The sequence below is a fragment of the Gorilla gorilla genome, chromosome 6, assembly GCF_029281585.2.
Source record: "Gorilla gorilla gorilla isolate KB3781 chromosome 6, NHGRI_mGorGor1-v2.1_pri, whole genome shotgun sequence".
Taxonomy (NCBI): Eukaryota; Metazoa; Chordata; class Mammalia; order Primates; family Hominidae; genus Gorilla; species Gorilla gorilla.
This window is the reverse complement of record NC_073230.2, coordinates 84,127,652-84,150,941: the sequence shown is the minus strand read 5'-3', so window position 1 is coordinate 84,150,941 and position 23,290 is coordinate 84,127,652. Positions and strand designations below refer to the sequence as shown.

The following is a 23,290-nucleotide window of genomic DNA, read 5'->3' as shown; positions in this document are numbered from 1 at the left end:
GGGCGACAGAGCAAGACTCCAACTCAAAAAAAAAAAAAAAAACATAGAGACAAGGGTCTTGCTATGTTGCTCAGGGTGGTCTCAAACTCTCCGGGCTCAAGCAATCCTCCCGCTTCGGTCTCCCAAGCAATCCTCCCGCTTCGGTCTCCCAAAGCGCCGAGATTCCAGGCGTGAACCACTGCGCTCGACCAGGAAATTACATATATATATATATATATATATATATATATATATATATTTTTTTTTTTTTTTTTTTTTTTTTGAGACGGAGTCTGGCTCTGTCGCCCAGGCTGGAGTGCAGTGGCGCAATCTCAGCTCACTGCAAGCTCCGCCTCCCGGGTTCACGCCATTCTCCTGCCTCAGCCTCCCGAGTAGCTGGGACTACAGGCGCCCGCCACTACGCCCGGTTAATTTTTTGTATTTTTAGTAGAGACGGGGTTTCACGATGTTAGCCAGGATGGTCTCGATCTCCTGACCTCGTGATCCGCCCGCCTCGGCCTCCCAAAGTGCTGGGATTACAGGCGTGAGCCACCGCGCCCGGCCTATAATATATATTTTATAATATATTATGTTATATATTACACGTAATATACAATATGTATAATACGCATAATAAAGGTATATTTAATATATATAAAGATATATATGTATATAATAATTTTTTTTTTTGAGACGGAGTTTCACTCTTGCTGCCCAGGCTCGAGTGCAATGGCTCGATCTCAGCTCACTGCAAGCTCCGCCTCCAGGGTTCAAACCATTCTCCTGCCTCAGCCTCCCGAGTAGCTGGGATTACAGGCGCCCGACACACGCCCGGCTAATTTTTGCATTTTTAGTAGACACGAGGTTTCACCATGTTGGCCAGACTGGTCTCGAACTCCTGATCTCAGGTGATCCGCCCGCCTCGGCCTCCCAAAGTGCCGGGATTACAGGCGTGAGCCACGGCGCCCGGCCTGAATAAATCTTTTAAAACATAAAAATCTGGGTGAGCCCCTGGCCGGCCCGCACAGATGCCGGGGTGGGGCCGCGAATCGGTTGGGACGCACTCTATCCGGCCTAGGGGCACCCGGGCCAGCACCCGGCCGCCGCGGGTGCGCAGTGGGCGGGGGGCCCCGCGCTCCTACCTGCAAGTGGCCAGTGCCAAGTGCTGGGCCGCCGCTCCTGCCGTGCATGTTGGGGAGCCAGTACATGCAGGTGGGCTCCACACGGAGAGGGGCGCCGACCCCGTGATAGGGCTTTACCTGGTACATCGGCATGGCGCAACCAAAGCAAGAGAGGGTGGCGCGTGCCAGACACCAACGGTCGGAAACCGCCAGACACCAACGCTCGGAATACACGCCAGGCCACGACGGAGGGCGACCACCTCCCTTCTGACCCCGCTGCCGGCGTTCGGGAAAAAAAGGCAGTCCGGTGTGCTCTGATTGGTCCAGGCTCTTTGACGTCACGGACTCGACCTTTGACAGAGCCACTAGACGAAAAGGAGAGACGGGAAGTATTTTTTCCGCCCCGCCCGGAAAGGGTGGAGCACAACGTCGAAAGCAGCCAATGGGAGCCCAGGAGGCGGGGCGCCTGTGGGAGCCGTGGAGGGCACTTTCCCAGTCCCCGAGGCGGATCTGGTGTTGCATCCTTGGAGAGAGCTGAGAGCTCGAGGTGAGCTGAGCTCGCGGTCGCCCCTCTCGCGCGCCCTCTTTGAGAACCACGGCGTCCAACCTCCCTGGAAATGGGGGGAACATGGCCGAGGCGCGTGGCGAGGCCGCCTCGTAGAGGCCCCGGAGCGGCATCCTCAGCGCCCCAGCGATCCGGTGCCCATTAGGTGCGCCTTGAAGCCGAGGCAAGCTCCTTCGGGGTGCTGGGCTGCGGGCAAAGAATTCGGCCCTGTGAAGAATTGGGTTCGGCCTGTCTCAGGCCCTGCCCACATCCCATCACAGGGCCGTGGACTTGAAGCCGGAACGTGAAATCCCCATAGACTGAATGCATTTCCTTTCTACCTGTTCTCTCTCCCCTTTTATTTTTATTTTTATATTATTTTATTTTTAATTTTTATTTTATTTTTTTGTAGAGACGGGGATTTTGCTATGTTGCCCAAGCTGGTCTGGAACTCCGGAGCTCAAGCAGTCCGCCCGCCTTGGCCCCCCAAAGCGCTGGAATTACAGGCGTAATGCACTGTGCCTGGCCTTTTAAAAAAAAATTGAGGTTATTTTGGGGACAGTAGAGCGTCCAGACACATCCTAATTTGCATAGCTGCTCAGTTTTAAAAAATGCAATGCATTTTTACCTGTTAGGGTTTGTGATTTCTGGCTGGTAAGCTACACCGAATCTTGGCTAGCACAGTTGAATTCCATGTCAGATTTGTAAACGCAAATTTGCTCTCTGCATTTAAATATATTAGATATATTTAGGTAACTACATTTAAATGTATTGAGACATTTAAATAAATTTGCCGTCTGTATCTAAATATCTGAAGTGGACCAGGTGCGGTGGCTCACACCTATAATCCCATCACTTTGGGAGGCCAAGGCAAGTGGATCATGAGGTCAGGAGTTCACGACCAGCCTGGCCAACATGGTGAAATCCCATTTCTACTAAAAATACAAAAATTAGCTGGGCGTGGTGGCAGGCGCCTGTAATCCTAGCTACTTGGGAGGCTGAGGCAGGAGAATCGCTGGAACCCAGGAGACAGAGGTTGCAGTGAGCTGAGATTGCACCACTGCAGTCTAGCCTGAGTGACACAGCAAGACTCCATCTCAAAAAAAAAAAGAAAAAAAATCAGAAGTGGACCTGTAGCCTGTAGTGTGTTGCCAGATAAACTTATTTTTAGAGATACTTCTTTCCATTTTCTGTGAGGTCATCTGCAGTTTCACATGGTAGACGGACTTAGGTGAGATTCTTAGCAACATAGAATGAAGAGTAAAGAGGTTTGTTTATTTCACAAGGGTTTATTGAAGGCCTACGATGTGTTAAATGCTGTAGGAAATACCCACTGATTTCTCTTTTCATGGAGGTTTCCTGCCTTCTCTTAACGAGTGATCAATTAAACTGTTTACTGGGAACTTGCTAAGTTAATGAACACACGGGATACATTCTTTGGATGAGCAGACATTGGTTGGGCAGAGGAGCAAGAGGAGAGCAGTTTAGACACAGACCTGCTTATAAACTGTAGTGTCTAAAAGACCTTGTGATGTTCAGGAAACAGTTGTTCACTGTGCTGCAATATAGGGGACGGCCAGTTGCGGTGGCTCACACCTGTAATCCTAGTGCTTTGGAAGGCCAAGGCGGGCAGATCACCTGAGGTCAGAAGTTAGAAACCAGCCTGGCCAACATGGTGAAACCCCATCTCTACTAAAAACACAAAAATTAGCTGAGTGTAATGGTGGATGCCTATAATCCCAGCAACTTGGGAGGCTGAGACAGGAGAATCACTTGAACTTGGGAGGTGGAGGTTGCAGTGAGCCGAGATCATGCCATTGCACTCTAGCCCAGGTGACAGGGTGAGACTCTGTCTCAAATAATAATAATAATAATAATGTAGGGGACTTGATGAAGGGAAAGGATTAGAGAGATTCTGAAAAGAAGGTAGTTTGGGGCCCAGTGATGACTAGATTTTAAGTTTCATATAGTAGGAAGTGGGGCACTAGTAATTTTTCAAGCAGAAAAATTATTTGACCAGATTCGTTATTTCAAAAATAGCTCTGGTGATAGATAGAGTGGAGGATGGGTTGGAGCAGGGAATAAGGGGGAAATGAAACCGTTATAAAACTCTTAAAGCGGGCTGGGTGTGGTGGCTCATGCCTGTAATCCCAGCACTTTGGGAGGCTGAGGCGGGTGGATCACGAAGTCAGGAGATCGAGACCATCCTGGCTAAAACGGTGAAACCCTGTCTCTACTAAAAATACAAAAAATTAGCTGGGCATGGTGGTGGGCGCCTGTAGTCCCAGCCACTCAGGAGGCTGAGGCAGGAGAATGGCGTGAACCCGGGAGGCAGAGCTTGCAGTGAGCTAAGATCGTGCCACTGCACTCCAGCCTGGGCGACAGGGCCACAGAGCAAGACTCCGTCTCAAAAAAAAAAAAAGAAAACAAAAGCTCTTAAAACAAGTACAGCAAGAACTTTGAGGGTCTTTGCTAAGACAGCAGCTGGCAGCTTCAATTTGGAGTAGGATATCAAAGGCAACTGTGTATAAGGAATAGTTATATAACTGGTATCCAATTTCTGAGATGATTTTGACTTAAACATTGTGTATTTCCCAGCATGCTGTTGGTTTTTCTAATTATGTGGGAAATTATGTTGCTTTTACTTTTTTTTTTGCTCATTGCCCAGCCTGGGGTGCAATGCTGCAATCTCAGCTCACTGCAACCTCCGCCTCCCAGGTTTAAGTGATTCTTCTGCCTCAGCCTCCCAAGTAGCTGGGATTACAGGCGCCCACCACCATGCCTGGCTAATTTTTTGTATTTTTGGTAGAGACAGGGTTTCACGATGTTGGCCAGGCTGGTCTCAAACTCCTGATCTCAAGTGATCCGCCTGCCTCTGTGTCCCAAATTGCTGGGATTACAGGCATGAGCCACCGCACCGGCCATGCTTTCAGTTTTCAAGAAAGAAGACACCATTATTGCCAAAGATTTTGGTAATTTGAGAGATACAATGTATGTTTTCTCCATGTGGATCCTAGATAGTAAGGATCTGTTGAATTTGAAGTATCTATCCAGAAGTATTTTGGGTACTTGTTTAAGGATTGTAAAACAGTGTTTCCATTTCTGGATATAATAAATGTGTTTGTTAATATAATAAAGGAACAGATTAGACCCATAAACTATTTACAGTGTTGAGTCATTTCCCACAGTTAAAATCAGGATGAAAATATATAGCTGAATACTTGCTTTGTTTCTTGTAACTGATTTCTTTAGTACAGAACCTGCTAAGGCCATCAAACCTATTGATCGGAAGTCAGTCCATCAGATTTGCTCTGGGCCAGTGGTACTGAGTCTAAGCACTGCAGTGAAGGAGTTAGTAGAAAACAGTCTGGATGCTGGTGCCACTAATATTGGTAAGTTTGGGAGAGTTTTAAGCCACAAGAAATGATTAGTGAATGTTGTTGTAGTCAAGAAACATTTGTTATTGAAATAAGACTATCAAGTGTTGATGTAGTAATAAACTATTATTTTTAAGTTAAAGTTAGCACCTATTATGTGCCTAGTACTTAGCTAGGTAGTAATAATAATAACAACAGCTTTTATTGTGTTCTTATGGTGTGCCAGGCAGGTGTTATGCTAAGAATTACACAGAAATATCTCATTTAATTTGCAGAATAGCTGGGCGTGGTGTCTGACGCCTGTAATCCTAGCCCTTTGAGAGGCTGAGGTGGGGGGATTGCTTGAAGCCAAGAGTTCAAGACCAACCTGGCCAACATGGGGAGACCTCGTCTCTATTAAAAAATAAAGTAGGCCGGGTGTGGTGGCTCACACCTGTAATCCCAGCACTTTGAGAGGCCAAGGCGGGTGGATACCTGAGGTCAGGAATTCGAGACCAGCCTGTCCAAAATGGTGAAACTCTGTCTCTACTAAAAATACAAAAATTAGCCAGACCTGGTGGCAGAAGCCTGTAATCCCAGCTACTGGGGAGGCTCAGGAATGAGAATTGTTTAAACTTGGGAGGTGGAGGTTGCAGTGAACCGAGATTGTGCCACTGCACGCCAGCCTGGGGACAGAGCAAGACTCTGTCTCAAAAAAATAAAATAAAATAAAATAAAATAAAATAAATCCTGGAGTAGTGGCTCACATCTGTAATCCCAGCACTTTGGGAGGCTGAGGGGGGCTGATGCTTTGAGGTCAGGAGTTCGAGACCAGCCTAATCAACGTGGTAAAACCCTGTCTCTACTAAAAATACAAAAATGAGCCAGATGTGATGGTGCATGGCTGTAATGTCAGCTCCTCAGAAGGCTGAGGGAGGAGAATTGCTTAAACCTGGGAGGTGGAGGTTGCAGTGAGCCAAGATCGATTGTGCCACTGCATTCCAGCCTGGGTGACAAGAGCAAAAGTCCATCTCAAAAAATTAAAAAAAAAAAAAAAAAAAAGGAAAGAAAAAAAGAAAATGACAAAATTAAAAAAAAAATTATTAATCTGCCAAATAACTTTATGAGATAGAACTTATTACCTCCATTTTACAGTTGAGGAAATTAAGGGACAGTAAATTTCCTTTTTTTTGAGATTATAAAGCCAATAAAATAAAATCTAGGAAGTCTGATTCCAGAACCAGTTCTGTTTTTTTTTCTTTTTTTTTTTTTGAGATAGAGTTTTGCTCTTGTTGCCGAGGCTGCGGTGCAATGGCACGATCTCAACTCACTGCAACCTCCACCTCCCAGGTTCAAGCGATTCTCCTGCCTTAGCCTCACAAGTAGCTGGGATTACAGGCATGCACCACCACGCCTGGCTAATTTTGTATTTTTAGTAGAGATAGAGTTTCTCCATGTTGGTCAGGCTGGTCTCGAACTACTGACCTCAGATGATCCGCTCGCTTTGGTCTCCCAAAGTGCTGGGATTACAGGCATGAACCACTGCGCCCGGCCCCCGTTCTCCTTATTGGGTATGTTAAAATTATTTCTTTCAAAGGAAAAGGCTGGTCAAAGTGCAACGGTCTTTACAACTAATTGATCACAACCAGTTACAGATTTTTTTGTTCCTTCTCCACTCCAACTGCTTCACTTGACTAGTGTAAGGAAAAAAAAAAAAAAAGAGGAAAGAAAGAAAATGCTAAACTATTTAATCTGGGCTAGTAGATAGCCAGAAAGAACTTTATAAAAATGAAATATACAAAATGACACTAGTATGTTTAACTAAAGGTATAGTTATGACACTTAAATTTGCACGTTATAAATAATATCAATATAAAAACTGATAGCGTGGGTCCATTTTTAATAAATACGTAAATATTTTAAACTTTCTAGATCTAAAGCTTAAGGACTATGGAGTGGATCTCATTGAAGTTTCAGGGAATGGATGTGGGGTAGAAGAAGAAAACTTTGAAGGCTTAAGTAAGTTGACTTTTTCTAATCCTATTATAAAATAATTGGGCCACATGTCTTGGAATTTTGAGTAACACTGTCTTGGGAAACACAAAAACAGTTTTTTAAAGCCAGTTTCTAGATATCATGTATATTTGTTGTTATAGCACTTGAGATATCTTAGTCCTTACTTTACAGTTTCTTTCAGCTCTGAAACATCACACATCTAAGATTCAAGAGTTTGCCAACCTAACTTGGGTTGAAACTTTTGGCTTTTGGGGGGAAGCTCTGAGCTCACTTTGTGCACTGAGGTGATAAAATATTTTTATCCATTCACTTGACCCCTTAGAAAAACCTCTCTGAAAATTAATTGGAATCATTATTATTTACAATTTTCTATCTCAATATCTCAGCTTCTAGCTTCTGAATTCTGTTTTGTCTCACTGCCAATCTAAGTCCTAGTACTTCTGAAATGTGAGCAATAAATGAATGAAATGAAGCAAATAGTATTGTTAAAAAAATTGGTTACCTTTATTAAAATAGTAACTTCTCAATTTGAACATAACATATAGATAATAAATGATAGTTGCCATTGGTTTTCATTATCAATTTTTAGGGAAACATTTCACCAAAGCACTATTTAATTATAGCACAGATACTAAATTTTTATAAATAATTACATGCACACACGCACATATATATATATATACACACATATATATATATATTTTTTTTAGACAGAGTCGCAGTCTGTCACCCAGGCTGGAGTGCAGTGGCACAGTCTCAGCTCACTGCAATCTCTGCCTCCCAGATTCAAGTGATTCTCGTGCCTCAGCCTCCTGAAGAGCTGGGACTATAGCGTGCACCACCACTCCTGGCTAATTTTTGTATTTTTAGTAGAGATGGGGTTTTGCCATGTTGCCCAGGCTGGTCTGGAACTCCAGGCCTCAAGTGATCTGCCCTCCTTGGCCTCCCAAAGTGCTGGAATTACAGGCATGAGCCACCGCACTCTGCCCTACATATACATTTTAATTATAATATCTTTTGGATTCTTTAAAAATTTTTTTAAAAATTTTAAAAAATTCTTTAAAAAAATTCTTTTAAAAAATTTTGTTTGAAGAGTAATAACAAAACAAATCTCTGAGAATCAATAAATCTTGAGATCATTTATGGTTTTGCAATTCAACCTGAAAAACGAAGTCAAAGCTTTTATCAAAACAAAGCATGTTTAGTGCTCTCTGTCTCACTGTCTTTTAGATGCCAAACCTTAGATTTTATGATGACTCCTCAACCGTTTAGATCTCTTTTATCTCAGAGGGATCATCAGCTTTTTAAGAAAGTTTTGAGAGAAAAGCAAGTGAAGAAAAGAGTAGTCAGTGCCCAACATCACGGATCTCTCACTGAACACACCATGCCTGGTATTCTCCCACAGCGATGTCACCATTTCTACCTGCCACGTATCGGCGAAGGTTGGGACTCAACTGGTGTTTGATCACGATGGGAAAATCATCCAGAAAACCCCCTACCCCCACCCCAGAGGGACCACAGTCAGCGTGAAGCAGTTATTTTCTACGCTACCTGTGCACCATAAGGAATTTCAAAGGAATATTAAGAAGGTACAGTAAATTAATCCTGGTTTTCAAGAGTATTGGTTAATGCACATGAGCAAAAGATTTACTAAAGATGTTTATTCTTCAGTTGATTCTCTTCCCATAATTTATTGAGAAATGTTTTATTTGCGTTTCTCATTAAAGACTTAACTTCAGGATGATTTGCTTTTTTCTTTTTATCACATAATGTTTATTAGGACTGGGAAACATAGTGAGACTCTGTCTCTATGAAAAATTTTTAAAAAAATTGACTGGGCATGGTGGCATGCACCTGTAGTTCCAGCTACTTGGGAGGCTGAAGTGGGAGGATCACCTGAGCCCAGGAACTTGAGACTGCAGTGAGCTATGATTGCGTCACTGCACTTCAGACTGTGAGACAGAGTAAGACCCTGTCTGGAAAAATATATATACATATATATACATTTTTTTATTTTTTATTTTTATCTTTTTTTGAGATGGAGTCTCACTTTGGCGCCCTGGCTGCAGTGCAGTGGCGCGATCTCAGTTCACTGCAACCTCCACCTGCCAAGTTCAAGCGATTCTCCTGCTTCAGCCTTCTGAGTAGCTACCATTACAGGCGCGCACCACCACGCCCGGCTAATTTTTGTATTTTCAGTGGAGACGGGGTTCCACCATGTTGTCCAGGCTGGCCAGGCTGGTCTCGAATTCCTGCCCTCAGGTGATCCGCCCACCTCGGCCTCTCAAAGTGCTGGGATTACAGGCGTGAGCCACCATGCCTGACCTTATGTACTTATATTTTTATGAGAATATTTCTCTTGGTTTTCTGATAAATGAGTTACTGGAACCCTTATGAATTTGAATGTAAATGAAACAGCTAAATGTTATATAATTGTTGTGTTTAAAAAGCAGATTATAAAACTGTCTGTATTATATGATTACAGTTTTATAAAAACAAAACAGGCCTAAATGTGTATAGTATAAAGACTGGAAGAGTCAGCACTTCCATGTTCTCAGCGGTTATCCTTGGATGTGAGATCTCATGCACTTTTTGCTCTCTTCTTTGTGCCTTTCCATTTTGCATGCGTATTTCTTATAATCTAAAAAGTTACTTAAACATATGCAGCTAAAAACTTTTTACTTGTGAAGCATTCGGTGCTAATTTTAACTTTTTTTTTTAGACGGAGTCTTCTCACTCTGTCACCCAGGCTGGAGTGCAGTGGTGTGATCTTGGCTCACTGCAACCTCCGCCTCCTGGGTTCAAGTGATTCTCCTACCTCAGCCTCCCAAGTAGCTGGGATTATAGGTGTGTGTCACCACACCCAGCTAATTTTTGTATTTTTAGTAGAGATGAGTTTTCACCATGTTGGCCAGGCTGGTCTTGCACCCCTGACCTCAAGTGATCTGCCCACCTCAGCCTCCCAAAGTGCTGGGATTACAGGCGTGAGCCACCACGCCTGGCTTTTTTTTTTAAAGCTTTTTTGTAAGTCAGCCAGCAAGAACACAGGAGGAAGTACTCAAATCTCCCTTACACAGCTGGGGGCTATGTCAGGTTTTATAAGCATAGGGTAATGAGGTGTGATTTGATTGGATCTTGCAATAAAGTAATGCTGGGAGGTGTGATCTGACTGGATCCTGCCATGGGGTGACACCAAAACTCAATCTGATTGGATCCTGGCTCCTGCCTTGGGGTGTCTGGTTCTTAAATCGGTCCGAGCTCTTCAGGCTGAGCTCTTAGGTTCCACTCCACGGTGGCACGCTTGGTTAACCTGGGCATGCACAGGGTACATGACCTTCAACCTGCAGGTCGATGGCAATTGAAAAACAACTGACAACTTCATTACATAAAAGTTGAACTGATTCGGGTGCGGTGACTCACGCCTGTAATCCCAGCACTTTGGGAGGCCAAGGCAGGTGGATCACCTGAGGTCGAGGAGTTCAAGACCAGCCTGGCCAAAATGGTGAAACCCCGTCTCTACTAAAAATATAAATATTAGCCAGGCGTGGTGGCGCACCCTTGTAATCCCAGCTACCCCAGAGGCTGAGGCAGCAGAATGCTTGAACCTAGGACGTGGAGGTTGCAGTGAGCTGAGATCGTGCCATTGCACTCCAGCCTGGGTGACAAGAGTGAAACTCCATCAAAAAAAAAAAAGTTGAACTAGATTTGGTCTGATGCAGTTACAGATTTACAAACCGCATCCCACCCTCCTGCCGACACCTTCCACTCCTCATTCTTGAGGGATTAGGGATGGAGGTCATGCTTCTGCTTCGACTTCATGCTGAGCAGGGCACTGAGTCCCCTAAAGTGAAAGGAATGAAACTCTTGGGCTTCTGAGTTCAGATGAGTTCTGGGGTCACCCGGAGTAGCTTGAAAGGCTGGTATTGTCGTAATACAAGCTGAAGGTGGAAGTGTTGGATCCTGGAGGACAAACAGCTCACCATCCATTTAAATAAATAGGACCAAAAAGTAACAGAACAGTGGCCACGAGGGGCCCCAACAGAGGAAGAAACCAGGTGAGGTGTGGTATAGTGGACTCGACTGCCTTCTAAATCTCAGTGGTTGGCCGGGTGCGGTGGCTCACGCCTGTAATTCCAGCAAAAGAAGAGCCGAGGCAGGGTGATCACGAGGTCAGGAGTTCAAGACCAGCCTGGCAAACATGGTGAAACCCCGTCTCTACTGAAAATACAAAAATTAGCCAGGTGTGGTGGCGTGTGCTGTAGTCCCAGCTACTAGGGAGGCTGAGGCAGGAGAATTGCTTGAACCTGGGAGGCGGAGGTTGCAGTGAGCCGAGATTGTGCCACTGCACTCCAGCCTAGGTAACAGAGCAGGACTCCATCTCAGTCAATCAATCAATCTCAGTGGTTGAACTACCCTTGATATGGTTCAGCTCTGTATCCCCAACCAAATCTCATGTCAAATTGCAATTCCCAGTGTTGAGGGAGGGACCTGGTGGGAGGTGATTGGCTCATGGCGGCTGACGTCCCCCTTGCTGGTCTCGTGATAGTGAGTGAGCGCTCATGGGATCTGGTTGTTTAGAAGCATGCAGCACCTCCCGCTTCACTCTCTCTGTCTCTCCTGCTCCACCATGGCCAGAAACGTGCCTGCTTCCCCTTCGCCTTCTGCCGTGATTGTCAGTTTCTTGAGGCCTCCCCAGCCATGCTTCCTGTACAGCCTGCAGAACTGTGAGTCAATTAAACCTCTTTTCTTCATAAATTCCCCAGTTTCCAGTAGTTCTTTATAGCAGTGTGAAAACAGACTAATGGACCCTTCTGGTTGAAGGAATGTAGCCATTCTGCTTGTTTAACTATTTCCTTTCTATTCATCTCTATTTCCCAGGAGGTGTTTATCCAAGTGCAATAGGAGATATTGGTGACTGCAGAGTCCCCTCAGTGTTCTGCTAGTAAATAGTTGAAGGTTGATCAGTGATCTGCATTTTCAGTCTGGCATGGAAAAGCCCCCATGTAACTGGTAAAGGTATCAGTAAGCACCAGGAGGTATCTAAATCCACCAGGAACCATAGGCATCATGTTGACGTCCATTTACCAGTCTTTCCTGGCAAGATTCTCTGAATTGTACTGCCTTGGCCAAAAGAGGTATGGGAGGGGCTGGGCACAGTGGCTCACGCCTGTAATCCCAGCATTTTGGGAGACCAATTCGGGTAGATCATTAGAGGTCAGAGGTTCAAGACCATCCTGGCCAACATGGTGACATTCCATCTCCACTAAAAATACAAAAAGTTAGCTGGGTTTGGTGTTGGGTGCCTGTAATCCCAGCTACTCGGGAGGCTGAGGCAGGATAATCACTTGAACCTGGGAGGAGGAGGTGGCAGTGAGCTGAGATCTCGCCATTGCACTCCAGCCTGGGCAACAAGAGCGAAACTTCATCTCAAAAAATAAAAAAAGAAGTCTGGGTGTGGTGGCTCATGCCTGTAATCCCAGGACTTTGGGAGGCCAAGACGGGTGGATCATGAGGTCAGGAGTTCAAGACCAGCCTGGCCTAGATGGTGAAACCCTGTCTCGAGTAAAAATACAAATATTAGCTGGGCATGGTGGCACACACCTGTAATCTCAGCTACTCAGAAGTCTGAGACAGAAGAATTGCCAAAACCCGGGAGGGAGAGGTTGCAGTGAGCCGAGATCACGCCACTGCACTCTAGCCTGGGCGACAGAGCAAGACTCCGTCTCGAAAGAAAGAAAGAGAAAGGAAATTCCCCAGGGAAGTACCTCAGCTTATTTCATGAAGAGGTACTGAAGGAAGCAGAGGCATGTGGAGGACTTCCCCACCTCGTGCAGCTATTTGGGCCATGGCGTCTGAAATTTATTATTTCAGAGTCACCCCTTTGATGACCTTGGCAGTGAACTGCAGTCATCTGTTTAGGCCTTTCCATGGCCCGCGTCAATGCCGGTATTTCTGTTTGTTGCACATTTGATTTCCTTGTTGTTGGCATTTAGAAGGCCCCCTGTTTCCCAGATCACGCCACGGGCATGGACCGCAGAGATTGCATCTTGTGAGTCTGTAGAAACAGTCAAGGCCTTGTCCTCTCTTAGGTCCAGAGCTCAGGTTAATGCAGATTTTCCCGGCGGTCTGTGCTGAAGTCCCTGTGGGGAGGCTCCTGGCTGGTTTCCTGTAGGTAGACAGCTACACATCCTGCCCTTCATTGGCTTCTTTTCATGAAGCTCCTGCTGTCTACAAAACATGTCTCCCTTTTCTTCTTGAACCACATCTCTGTTATTGAAACTCTAGAAGTCAGCCAGGCACAGTGGCTATGCCTGTAATCCCAGCACTTTGGGAGGCCAAGGTGGGCGGATCACCTGAGGTCAGGAGTTCAAGACCAGCCTGGCCAACATGGCGAAACCCTGTCTCTAATACAAATACTAAAATTAGCCAAGCATGGTGGCCACTGCACTCCAGCCTGGGTGACAGAGCAAGACTCTGTCTCAAATAAAGAAAGAGAAAGTATCATGCTTTGCAGAGTTCTGTGGGTTTTTATAGTGAATTATCAAACCTGAGGACGTGGTGGGAACCTCCAAATTTGCAGCCAGTTGGTGAGAAGTACATGCGGTCTGTGGACACCCAAGCTTGCAGCTGCATCTGAAGCGAGGGCAGCCTAGCGGGGGCTAGTGGCCTTAACCTGTGGCATTTGATGTAACATCAGGGAGTTGACATCAGAATTACGTCACACAGGTCAGGTGCAGTGGCTCATGCTTATAATCCCAGCAATTAGAAAGGCAAGATAAGAAGATCGCTTGAGCTTGAGTCTGAGCCCGCAGTGAGCTATGACCGCACCACTGCACCCCAGTCTGGGTGACAGCACAAGAACCCGACTCCAAAAAGAAAAAAGAAAAATCACAAAGAATTGCATGGCAGAGTGCCTGTCTTTCACAGCTTGAACTGTTGCAGGAACTTTCTTTTTTTCTTTCTTTTTTTTTTTTTTTTTTTGTGATGGAGTCTCGCTCTTTCACCCAGGCTGGAGTGCAGTGGCGCGATCTCGGCTCACTGCAGGCTCCGCCTCCTGGGTTCACACCATTCTCCTGCCTCAGCCTCCGGAGTAGCTGGGACTACAGGCGCCTGCCACCGCGCCCAGCTAATTTTTTGTATTTTTAGCAGAGATGGGGTTTCACCGTATTAGCCAGGGTGGTCTTGATCTCCTGACCTCATGATCCGCCCACCTCAGCCTCCCAAAGTGCTGGGATTACAGTCCTGAGCCACCGCGCCTGGACTTTTTTTTTTTTTTTTTTTTTTTGAGAGGGGTTGGGGAGACATATTCTCTGCTAGTGATTCTCCTGCCTGGTCTCGAACTCCTGCTGGGATCACAGGCGTGAGCCACCACGCCTAGCCACCTTTAGAATTTTCTTACCACCTGGTTTTCCTCTCTCAATATCTTTCTCTCATTTCCTGCTTTAAAACTCTAGCTTGGGGTCTGGGCACAGTAGCTCATGCCTATAATCCCAGCACTTTGGGAGACTGAGGCGGGTGGATCACTTGAGGTCAGGAGTTTGAGACCAGCCTGGCCAACATGGTGAAACCTTGTCTCTACTATTTTTACAAAAGTTAGTCAGACATACAGGCGGGTGCCTGTAGTCCCAGCTACTTGGGAGGCTGAGGCAGGAGAATTTGCTTGAACGCGGAGGTGAAAGTTGCAGGGAGCCGAGGTTGTGCCACTGCACTCCAGCCTGGGAGACAGAGCGAGACTGTCTCCAAAACAAACAAACAAAAAAACCCTGTAGCTTGGGATCAGCCTTCTCTTCTGTTGTTTTTCTTTAAAAAATAAAAATTAAAAATAGGCTTCAAGTGATCCTCCCGCCATGACCTCCAAAACTGCTGGGATTGTAGGTGTGAGCACTGCACCCAGCCTTATGTTTTTTTCTACATAAAAAACAACACAGGATTATCTTCCAGAGCTAATAAATATGTTCAAATAACCACAACCCCATTAAGGAAAAATGTCACTTGACAGCAAATAATCAATCCAGACCACAATATGATCACACTCACTGTGAAGGTGAGAAAAGTTCATCTTTATTATGTTTCCCCAAGAGATGCACTGCACTGTTCTCTTGAAAACACACAGCTCATGTCCTCCTTTAGAACACACATCCTCTTTAAAGTAACATACAAACATGCCAAAACAAGATAAAAAATTCCATCTGAATTCTCACATTTCAAACATATACTAAATATCAAATAAAAATTTATTTTTACAAGAATTTAGGGGAACTACCACATAGCTATAAATGTAATATATACGTTAACTAAGTATCATAGATAAAAAGTCTGCTCCCTTCAGCAGCATATGTAGTAATAGATACAAAGATTGAAAGGTAAAAGATTTAGGATAAAAAGAATCCTCTCTTAAAAAGGAAAACAAAATTATATTTATGTGTATATAACAGTTATAATACCCATCACACAGCTTTATAGAAACAGGATCTATTCAAAAATACCAGTATTTCCAAAATATTTAAAATAATATTTAAAGTAATAATAATATTTAAATAAATAAATATATTTAATAAATATTTCAATAAATAAAATAATATTTAAATAATTCTATACCCATGTTTTTCAAAATAAACCAATAAAATAGATAGTATATATTAGACGTGTTAGTATATATATCTGAGACATGTTAAAAATCACAACTGAATTCTCACAATTCAGTCACAAACCTAAACAGCAAATAAAAATTTCTGTCACCAGAATTATGTTTTTTTCTGGTGGGGAACTACCAATAGCTATAAATAGAAGAGATTATTATGGAAGTATCGTAGATAAAAAGAGTGCTCGCTTCAGGAGCACATATAATAATACAGAAAAAAAATTAAAGATAATAAAAGATTTAGGATAAAAAGAATTCTCACTTAAAAATGAAAAGAAAATTATCTTTATGTATATATAACAACTATAACTCTCATCAAAAAACTCTACAGGAACAGCATGTTTTCAAAAGTACAACAATTTCCAAACTATTTGAAATAAACCTATTAATAATTCAATGGCCAACATTTTCCAAACAAACCAATAAAATGCATAGTGTGCATGAAGCTATCTGTTACAATCTGTGGCACTCATATTTCACAAAGAATTCTGTGCCAATCTGAGCCCCTGCACTGTGCCTTCAAATGCTCCTGGACTGTGGCAACCAAGTCCGTAAGAAACAGGACCTCCAGGTTCCGCCCCAGGGAGGTTGGAATTCAGCAATATAAAAAGGGTGGTGGTGCCGCAGGAAAGGTGGAACTGGAAACACTCCTGGTTTCTTACTTTTCTCCAAGGACTCCTAGATGGACCCCACCCCCCTCCCCCCACCCCTGCTCCTTGGAGGACAACGTGATCACTGTATTCAGCTCCATCAAGAATGGTCCAGGTTCTTCTAGATGATCTGCACAAATGGTTCCTCTCCTCCTTCCTGATGTCTGCCATTAGCATTGGAATAAAGTTCCTGCTGAAAATCCACATCTCCCCTGGGTCCGGTGTTCTGGAAGTGAGAGAGACAATGTCACACTTCAAGGAGGCAGCTCTCTAGACAGGAAGGTTATTCACGTCCCATGTCAAGTCTAGCTAGAGTTCAGAGCAATTGAGAAGTGCAATTTTATCTCCTGCCCTTCATTCTATACCCTGCTTCTGAACCATCGTGTTCAACTGTGAAACTCACACTTTGGTGACCCTGACTCCAAAACTTAATACACCCAAGGTCAGCCCCAGTGATCTGCTTCATAGCAAGGACTTTGGGTGGGTCTGCCCAGGGAGTAGGGCACCCTCAGAGAATGTGGCTTTGGACTTCATCACAGCTGGGGCCTTTTGTGTCATTTAAAATCTAAACTTGTAACCATGCTAGATGTGTTTCTAATGTGATAACATCACAAACCACGAGTCCAGAAGCCTAATCCTTAATCCTACCTCCTCATGATGAAGTCTCATGCTCTGTGCTCAACGTGGTTAGCTGCACAAGATGTAAACCAAAGCTTCACTGAACCCTCGACCCCAATTGGTAACTCAAGTGCGTCAATCATAATGAACCTCCCCAAACTCAGTATTTATGATTATTTTTGAGGCAGGGTCTCACTCTGTCACCCGGGCTGGAGTGCAGTGGCAGGATCAGGGCTCCCTGCAGCCCCGACCTCCCAGGCTCCAGCGATCCTCCTGCCTCAGCCTCCTGAGTAGTTGGGAGTAGAGATGCGTCCCACATCGCCTGGCTAATTTTTATATTTTTGTGGAGAGGGGATCTCGCTACGTTGCCCAGGCTTGAAGCCAGATCAAGCAATTGGGTTCCTTGGATTTCCGAAATAGACCCCAATATTCTGCCTTTACCCCGGAGGATGCAGATGTACCTTCTCTCAGACCGATGACCTCAGGCCTCCACGGTCCCTGGAGCTCTAGGAAAGGTGAGCGCGATCTCGCGCCCACACCCAGTGCTCTGGGTCATAAGCCTGGATCTGGAAAAACAAACGCCCTTTGAGAAGACGGGGACTCGCCAGGATACCCCTCTCTCCCCTCATCCAGCCTCCAGCCCACCCAATTCCTCCCCACCTCCTCCACCTCCCCAGGCCCCACTCACCTCCTCCAACTCTTCCGGGGAAACCCAAGCCCTGCAGCGCATGGAACAGAAGAACTGGAACCGACGCTTCTGGAACAAGGCTATCTGAGAGCAGGTCTTCCTGGCCCTCGGGTTCATGGAACGGCATAACTGGAACCAATGCTTACGGAGCAAGGGTATGCGAGAGCGGTTCTTCCTGGCCCTCGGGTTCATGGAACGGCCTAACTGGAACCAATGCTTACGGAGCAAGGGTATGCGAGAGCGGGTCTTCCCATACAGGAAGTAGAAGATGTTTTGTTTGGGGTCCTCGTCGTCCTCCTCCATGTCATTGGCCAGGTAGCTGAGGACAGAAATCAGGTTGCTGCTCAGGGGCACCACCAGGAGAGACCTCCGGCTGAGGTCAGCTTCCCAGAGAAGAAGGTAAGGGACCGTCCCTAGCTCAGGACTGGCACCCACCCTGCAGAGAGCCACGCCTTCCTCAGGAGGGCTCTGCTGGACAGAGACCTGATCAAGGGCGTCTCCCACTCCTTCAGGATGGAGACAAAAACCCAACTGGTGACCGAGAGTGGTGGCTTATGCCTGGAATCCCAGCACACTGGGAGGCCAAAGCAGGAGGATCACTTGAGGCCAGGAGTTTGAGACGGGCCTGGGCAACATAGCAAGACCCTCGTCTCTATTAAAAATATAAAAAATACGCCAGACGCGGTGGCTCATGCCTGTAATCCCGGCGCTTTGGAAGGCTGAAGCAGGTGGATTGCTTGAGACCAGGAGTTTGAGACCAGCCTGGTCAACACAGAGAAACCCCATCTATACTAAAAATACAAAAATCAGCCTGGTGCGGTGGCACACCCATTAGTCCTAGCTACTCAGGAGGCTGAAGCATAAGAATTGTGTGAACCCAGGAGGCGGAGGTTGCAGTGAGCCAAGATTGGGCCCCTCCATTCCAGCCTGAGAGACACAGCAACACTCTTGTCTTGATAAATTAAATAAATAAATAAATAACTGTCCAGGTGTGGTGGTACAGCCCTGTAGTCGGAGCTAATCAAGAGGCTGAGGTGGGAGGATCACTTGAGCCCAGGATATGGAGGCTGCGGTGAGCTATGATCTCACCACTGCACTCCAGCTTAGGGGACAGGGCAAGTCTGTCTCAAAAAAAAAAAAAGCAATTGAATACACTGGTATTTTGCCTGGACCCTGCCTTCTACAGGCATCTAGTCTAATGGGACTGGGAGTAATCAGGGGAGATGACCTAATCCCAATGTCACATTATAATAGGATGTAACTGGAGAGCTACGGGCATGCAGAAGTTGGAAGATGAGGGAAGGCATCACAGAGGCTGTGGGGTGAACCGACTTCAAGGAATGGGTCCTTCCCTTCAGAACCACATGTGTGCGGGACACCCAGACAGAAAACACAAATGCAAAGTCAAGTGGAGGGCATTTGGAAGGAGCAGTGAAGCCAAGCCAGGAAACACCAAGATGGCGAGCCAGTTTGGTTGTAGAGATTGTAGAGAGGGTGGAATTGGCACTGTGGACCCTGGCCTTGATAGAGAAAGACATCAGCTAAGGAAGTTGTTCAGGTGGGCAGTGAGGTTGTCATGCTTTGGAAAGATGTTCAGGCTGCACTAGGAGGCCCCTTGGCTTGGGGAGAGACTCCAGGAAACCCCAGCAGGGAGCATTTGACAGTGGATTCGAGTGATGCAAGGGGGACCTGGACTGTGACCTCTGTCACGGGAACCCGGAGGAGGTTGATGGCTTTTGCGGTTGATGTGGGAAGGAGAGAGAGAGAAGAACCAGAAACGTCTGCTTGCTGGGGGAAGTGTCATGTCCGCTCCTCTGCTCCTTTTCTTCTCCCCTTAGGAGCGGTTCATGCTTCCTTTTGTTTTTTGTTCTTTTTTTTTTTTTTTTTTTTTTTTTGAGACGGAGTCTCATTCTGTCGCCCAGGCTGGAGTGCAGTGGTGCAATCTCGGCTCACTGCAAGCTCCGCCTCCCAGGTTCACGCCATTCTCCTCCCTCAGCCTCCTGAGTAGCTGGGACTACAGGCGCCCGCCACCACACCCGGCTAATTTTTGTATTTTTTTTTTTTTTAAATGGAGACAGGGTTTCACCATGTTAGCCAGGATGGTCTCGCTCTCCTGACCTTGTGATCCGCCCACCTCGGCCTCCCAAACTGTTGAGATTACAGGTGTGAGCCACCGCACCTGGCCTGTTTTACTCTTTTATTTGTACACTGGCATTGGAGTTTGGTTTTTTTGCCTGTTTTTTTTTTTTTTTGAGAAAAAGTCTCACTCTGTTGCCCAGGCTGGAGTGCAGTGGCTCAACCTTAGCTTACTGCAACCTCCACCTCCTGGGTTCAAGGGATTCTCTTGCCTCAGCCTCCCAAGTAGCTTGGATTACAGGTGCACACCAACATGCCCGACTGATTTTTCTATTTTTAGTAGAGACGGGGTTTTGCCATGTTGGCCAGGCTGGTCTCAAACTCCTGACCTCAGGTGATCCGCTTGCCTCAGCCTCCCAAAGTGCTGGGATTACAGGCCTGAGCCACCATGCACAGCCTGAGTTTCTTTTTAGAAATAACAGTCTAAGATACTATAATCCTGTCTTTTTTGTACACAGAGTAAAGAGGACAAATAGGTGAAAGAATAAATGAAAGGCTGGAATCCCACTTCCCCCGCTGTCCCAGGGCATTGGATATCGATGGATAGGAGGCAGCAAACCACTCACAGAGCCAGGAAGAAATGAATGCGTTGGTATTGCCAGGAGGGGAGGCCGGCCCGGCTGAAATACGCTATGACCATAGCCAGGAGATACTGATGGAGAGAAAGGAACACAGAGAGGGAGAGGTCACATCTTGGGAGAGGAAGATTGTGGAGAGGGGGAATGAGGGTCTGGGGAGGGGCTGCCCATCAGAGAAGGGACCTCAGCATTGGGGTGACTGTGCTCATGTGGAAATTGCGGGGTAGAGGGGTATTCGAAGGTCGGATGCAAATCTGAGAAGCCGGAGGAAGGGTTTTCGGTGATGCTCCCAGGATGGTGGGCTCCGATGGGATCTTTGGAGGGGGTGTGTCTAGGTCGGCTGGTGTCAGGAGGGTCTTTTGTGTGCCAGGCAGAGAACTGTCCCAAGGAGCTCAGAGTAGAGGGCCCAGGAGCTTCAGGGCTGCAGCCAGACTGTGGCCCAGGGCTCAGATCCCAAAGGACCCATAGGAGAGGCAGGGGCCACTCATTCACTCTGCAAGAGACCAGCAGAATCCTGACGGAGATGCTGACAAATAAAAAGACAAAGAATAGCCGGGAGTGACAGCTCAAGCCTGTGATCCCAGTACTTTTTGAGAGGTGGAGACAGGAGGATCATGTGAGCCCAACAGTTGGAGAACAACCTGGGCAACACAGCGAGACCCTGTTTCTACGAAGATTTCAAAAATTAGTTGAGCATGGTGGCATGTGCCTAGTCCCAGCTCCTCAGGAGGCTAAGGAAAGAGGATTGCTTGAGCCCAGGAATTAGAGTGAGCTATGATCATGCCACTGCACTCCATCCTGGGGAGCAGAGCTGGACTCTATCTCAGAAAAAAAAATGTGTGGGTGCCAAGACTCAAGACCATGGGAGCTGGTCGGACACAGTGGCTGACGTCTATAGTCTCAGCACTTTGGGAGGCCAAGGCGGGTGGATCACCTGAGGTCAGGTGTTCGGGACCAATCTGGCCAACATGGCAAAACCCCGTCTCTACTAAAAACACAAAAATTAGCCAGGTGTGGTGGTTCATGTCTGTAATCCCAGCTGCTTGGAGGCTGAGGCGGGAGAATCGCTTGAACCCAGGAGGCATCAGCTGCAGTGAGTCAAGATTGAGACACTGCCCTCCAGCCTGGGCAACAGAGCAAGACTGTGTCTCACAAAAAAAAAAACAAAAACAAAAACAAAAAAAGCTGTAGGAGCATCTGGTGGGAGGTGGTGGAGGGAGAACTGTGGGTTTGGAAGCTGCGCCCTCCCCCCAGCCATGCGTTGGAACAGGAACAGTTACATGGAGAACAACCTTACCTTGTCCGACCCCTCAGATCTTTGTCCCAGGCCAGGAATCTTTTAATGACAGGATCCTCTGTGATTAGAGAGCAGATGTCAGTGTGAGAAGCAGGACAGGGTTTCCGTGGGAGCAGCAGGGCAGCGAGGAGAAGTGTGCCTCCCGGGGGGAAAGTCTCAGGATTGTGGCCGCGGGTGAGGTGGATGGGAGAGGGGAGAGTGACTTTCACTGGGCAAGGGAGAGAGGCTCCTGCTCTGAGACTCCCCTGAGAAGAGGCTGACAGAGGCCCTGGTTGTGAGAATCTACAGGATGTAGAGCTGGGAATCAGCCAGGACCCCCTCCAGCAGACACGGAGGGACCACTGCAGAGTCATAAAGGAATTCCCATCATTTCCTCATGAGACAGTCACATCAGGGTGTGACCATGGCCTTGGTATCTCCCACTATGGATGGAGACACTTAGGTTTAGAAAAGTCAGTAAGAGACGTTAAGTTTCAGAGGGCACAGCTGAAACCACTTTTTTGATTTTTGATTTTGTTTTTCTTTATTTGATTTTGATTTTTATTTTTATTGATTAATTTATTTTGAGACAGAGTCTTGCTCTGTGGGCCAGGGTGGAATGCATTGGCCTGATCTTGGCTCACTGCAACCTCTGCCTCCTGGGTTTAAGCAATTCTCCTGTCTCAGCCTCCCGAGTAGCTGGAACTACAGGCATGAGCTACTGTGCCCAGCCTTGGTTTTTCTTTTGACGCAGAGTTTTGCTCTGTCACCCAGGCTGGAGTGCAGTGGTGCAGTCATAGCTCACTGCAGCCTCAAAGTCCTGAGTTCAAGCAATCCTCTTGCCTCGGCCTCCCAACGTGCTGGGATCTCAGGCGGGAGCCACTGCGCCTGGCCCAAAACCAAGCTTTCTTATCCCAAGCACCGACCTTTATCAAGTCTACCTCATCCTTTGTTGTCTCCTAAGTGTCCCTCATGAGTGATCACTTCAGAGTCCTCCCGCATGGAGAGCTCACCCACTGGGGCATATTTTTCCCATTGGAAAAGTGTGGTTATTGGAAGTTTCCTCTTTTTAGAAACAACAGGATTGGAGGTGCTCTCTGGGGTGTCCTCCTACCAAGCAGCCTGTTGAAGGCCTCGTAGTACTCAGGGAGCACGAGCCACACTCGCCGTCGCTTCGCCTTCATCTTGAGGCCACACAGCGTCTCCGCCACCCAGGTCTCCTCAGGCTCAGGGGCGAGCTGCTTCTCTGGCTCATCGTCAGATTCATCCAAACACTCCCTCTTCCTTTTCCAGCCAAGGGACCTTCGTGGGGGGCTGGGATCTACCCCAGGGGCTGAGTAAAGAAACCAGGCCACCATGTAATGCTTCTGCAACTGATCACGTTAAACCCCAACCCCAAACCCCAAACCACTCTCCATCCTCCCCAGCCTCGCAGACTGCTGGCTTCTCCAAGCCACCTTTCTGACTTTCTCCTCTGCTCAACCCCATGTGCCACTCCTTCCCCTCCCCATTCTTCCCTCTCTCTGTCTTCAGAACACTGCCTCATATCCTTCCCTGGTCCCTGGCTCTCTGAGTCCCTCTTTTTTTTTTTTTTTGTTTCGAGACAGAATCTTGCTTTGTCACCCAGGCTGGGGTGTAGTGGTGCAATTTCAGCTCACTGCAACATCCATCTCCCGGATTCCAGTTA

General features: G+C 46.6%; 2 protein-coding genes across 2 annotated transcripts; one reads left to right on the top strand and one right to left on the bottom strand.

Annotated features, from left to right (window-relative positions):
* Window positions 1-984: 984 nt before the first annotated feature.
* Window positions 985-18,599, top strand: LOC101146186 (putative postmeiotic segregation increased 2-like protein 1). The gene is given in 8 exon segments (XM_031013398.3): window positions 985-1,391; window positions 1,394-1,647; window positions 4,897-5,036; window positions 6,933-7,019; window positions 7,198-7,300; window positions 8,422-8,605; window positions 11,652-11,740; window positions 16,331-18,599. Coding segments are annotated over 8 exon segments (1,347 nt in total). The 5' UTR covers window positions 985-1,007; the 3' UTR covers window positions 16,437-18,599.
* Window positions 17,551-20,815, bottom strand: LOC129523901 (speedy protein E1-like). The gene is made up of 2 exons (XM_055347853.2): window positions 20,316-20,815; window positions 17,551-17,932 (listed from the first exon to the last, which is right to left on the bottom strand). Exons 1-2 carry the CDS (start codon window positions 20,387-20,389, stop codon window positions 17,551-17,553), a joined length of 456 nt encoding a protein of 151 aa, XP_055203828.1. The 5' UTR covers window positions 20,390-20,815.
* Window positions 20,816-23,290: the final 2,475 nt, after the last annotated feature.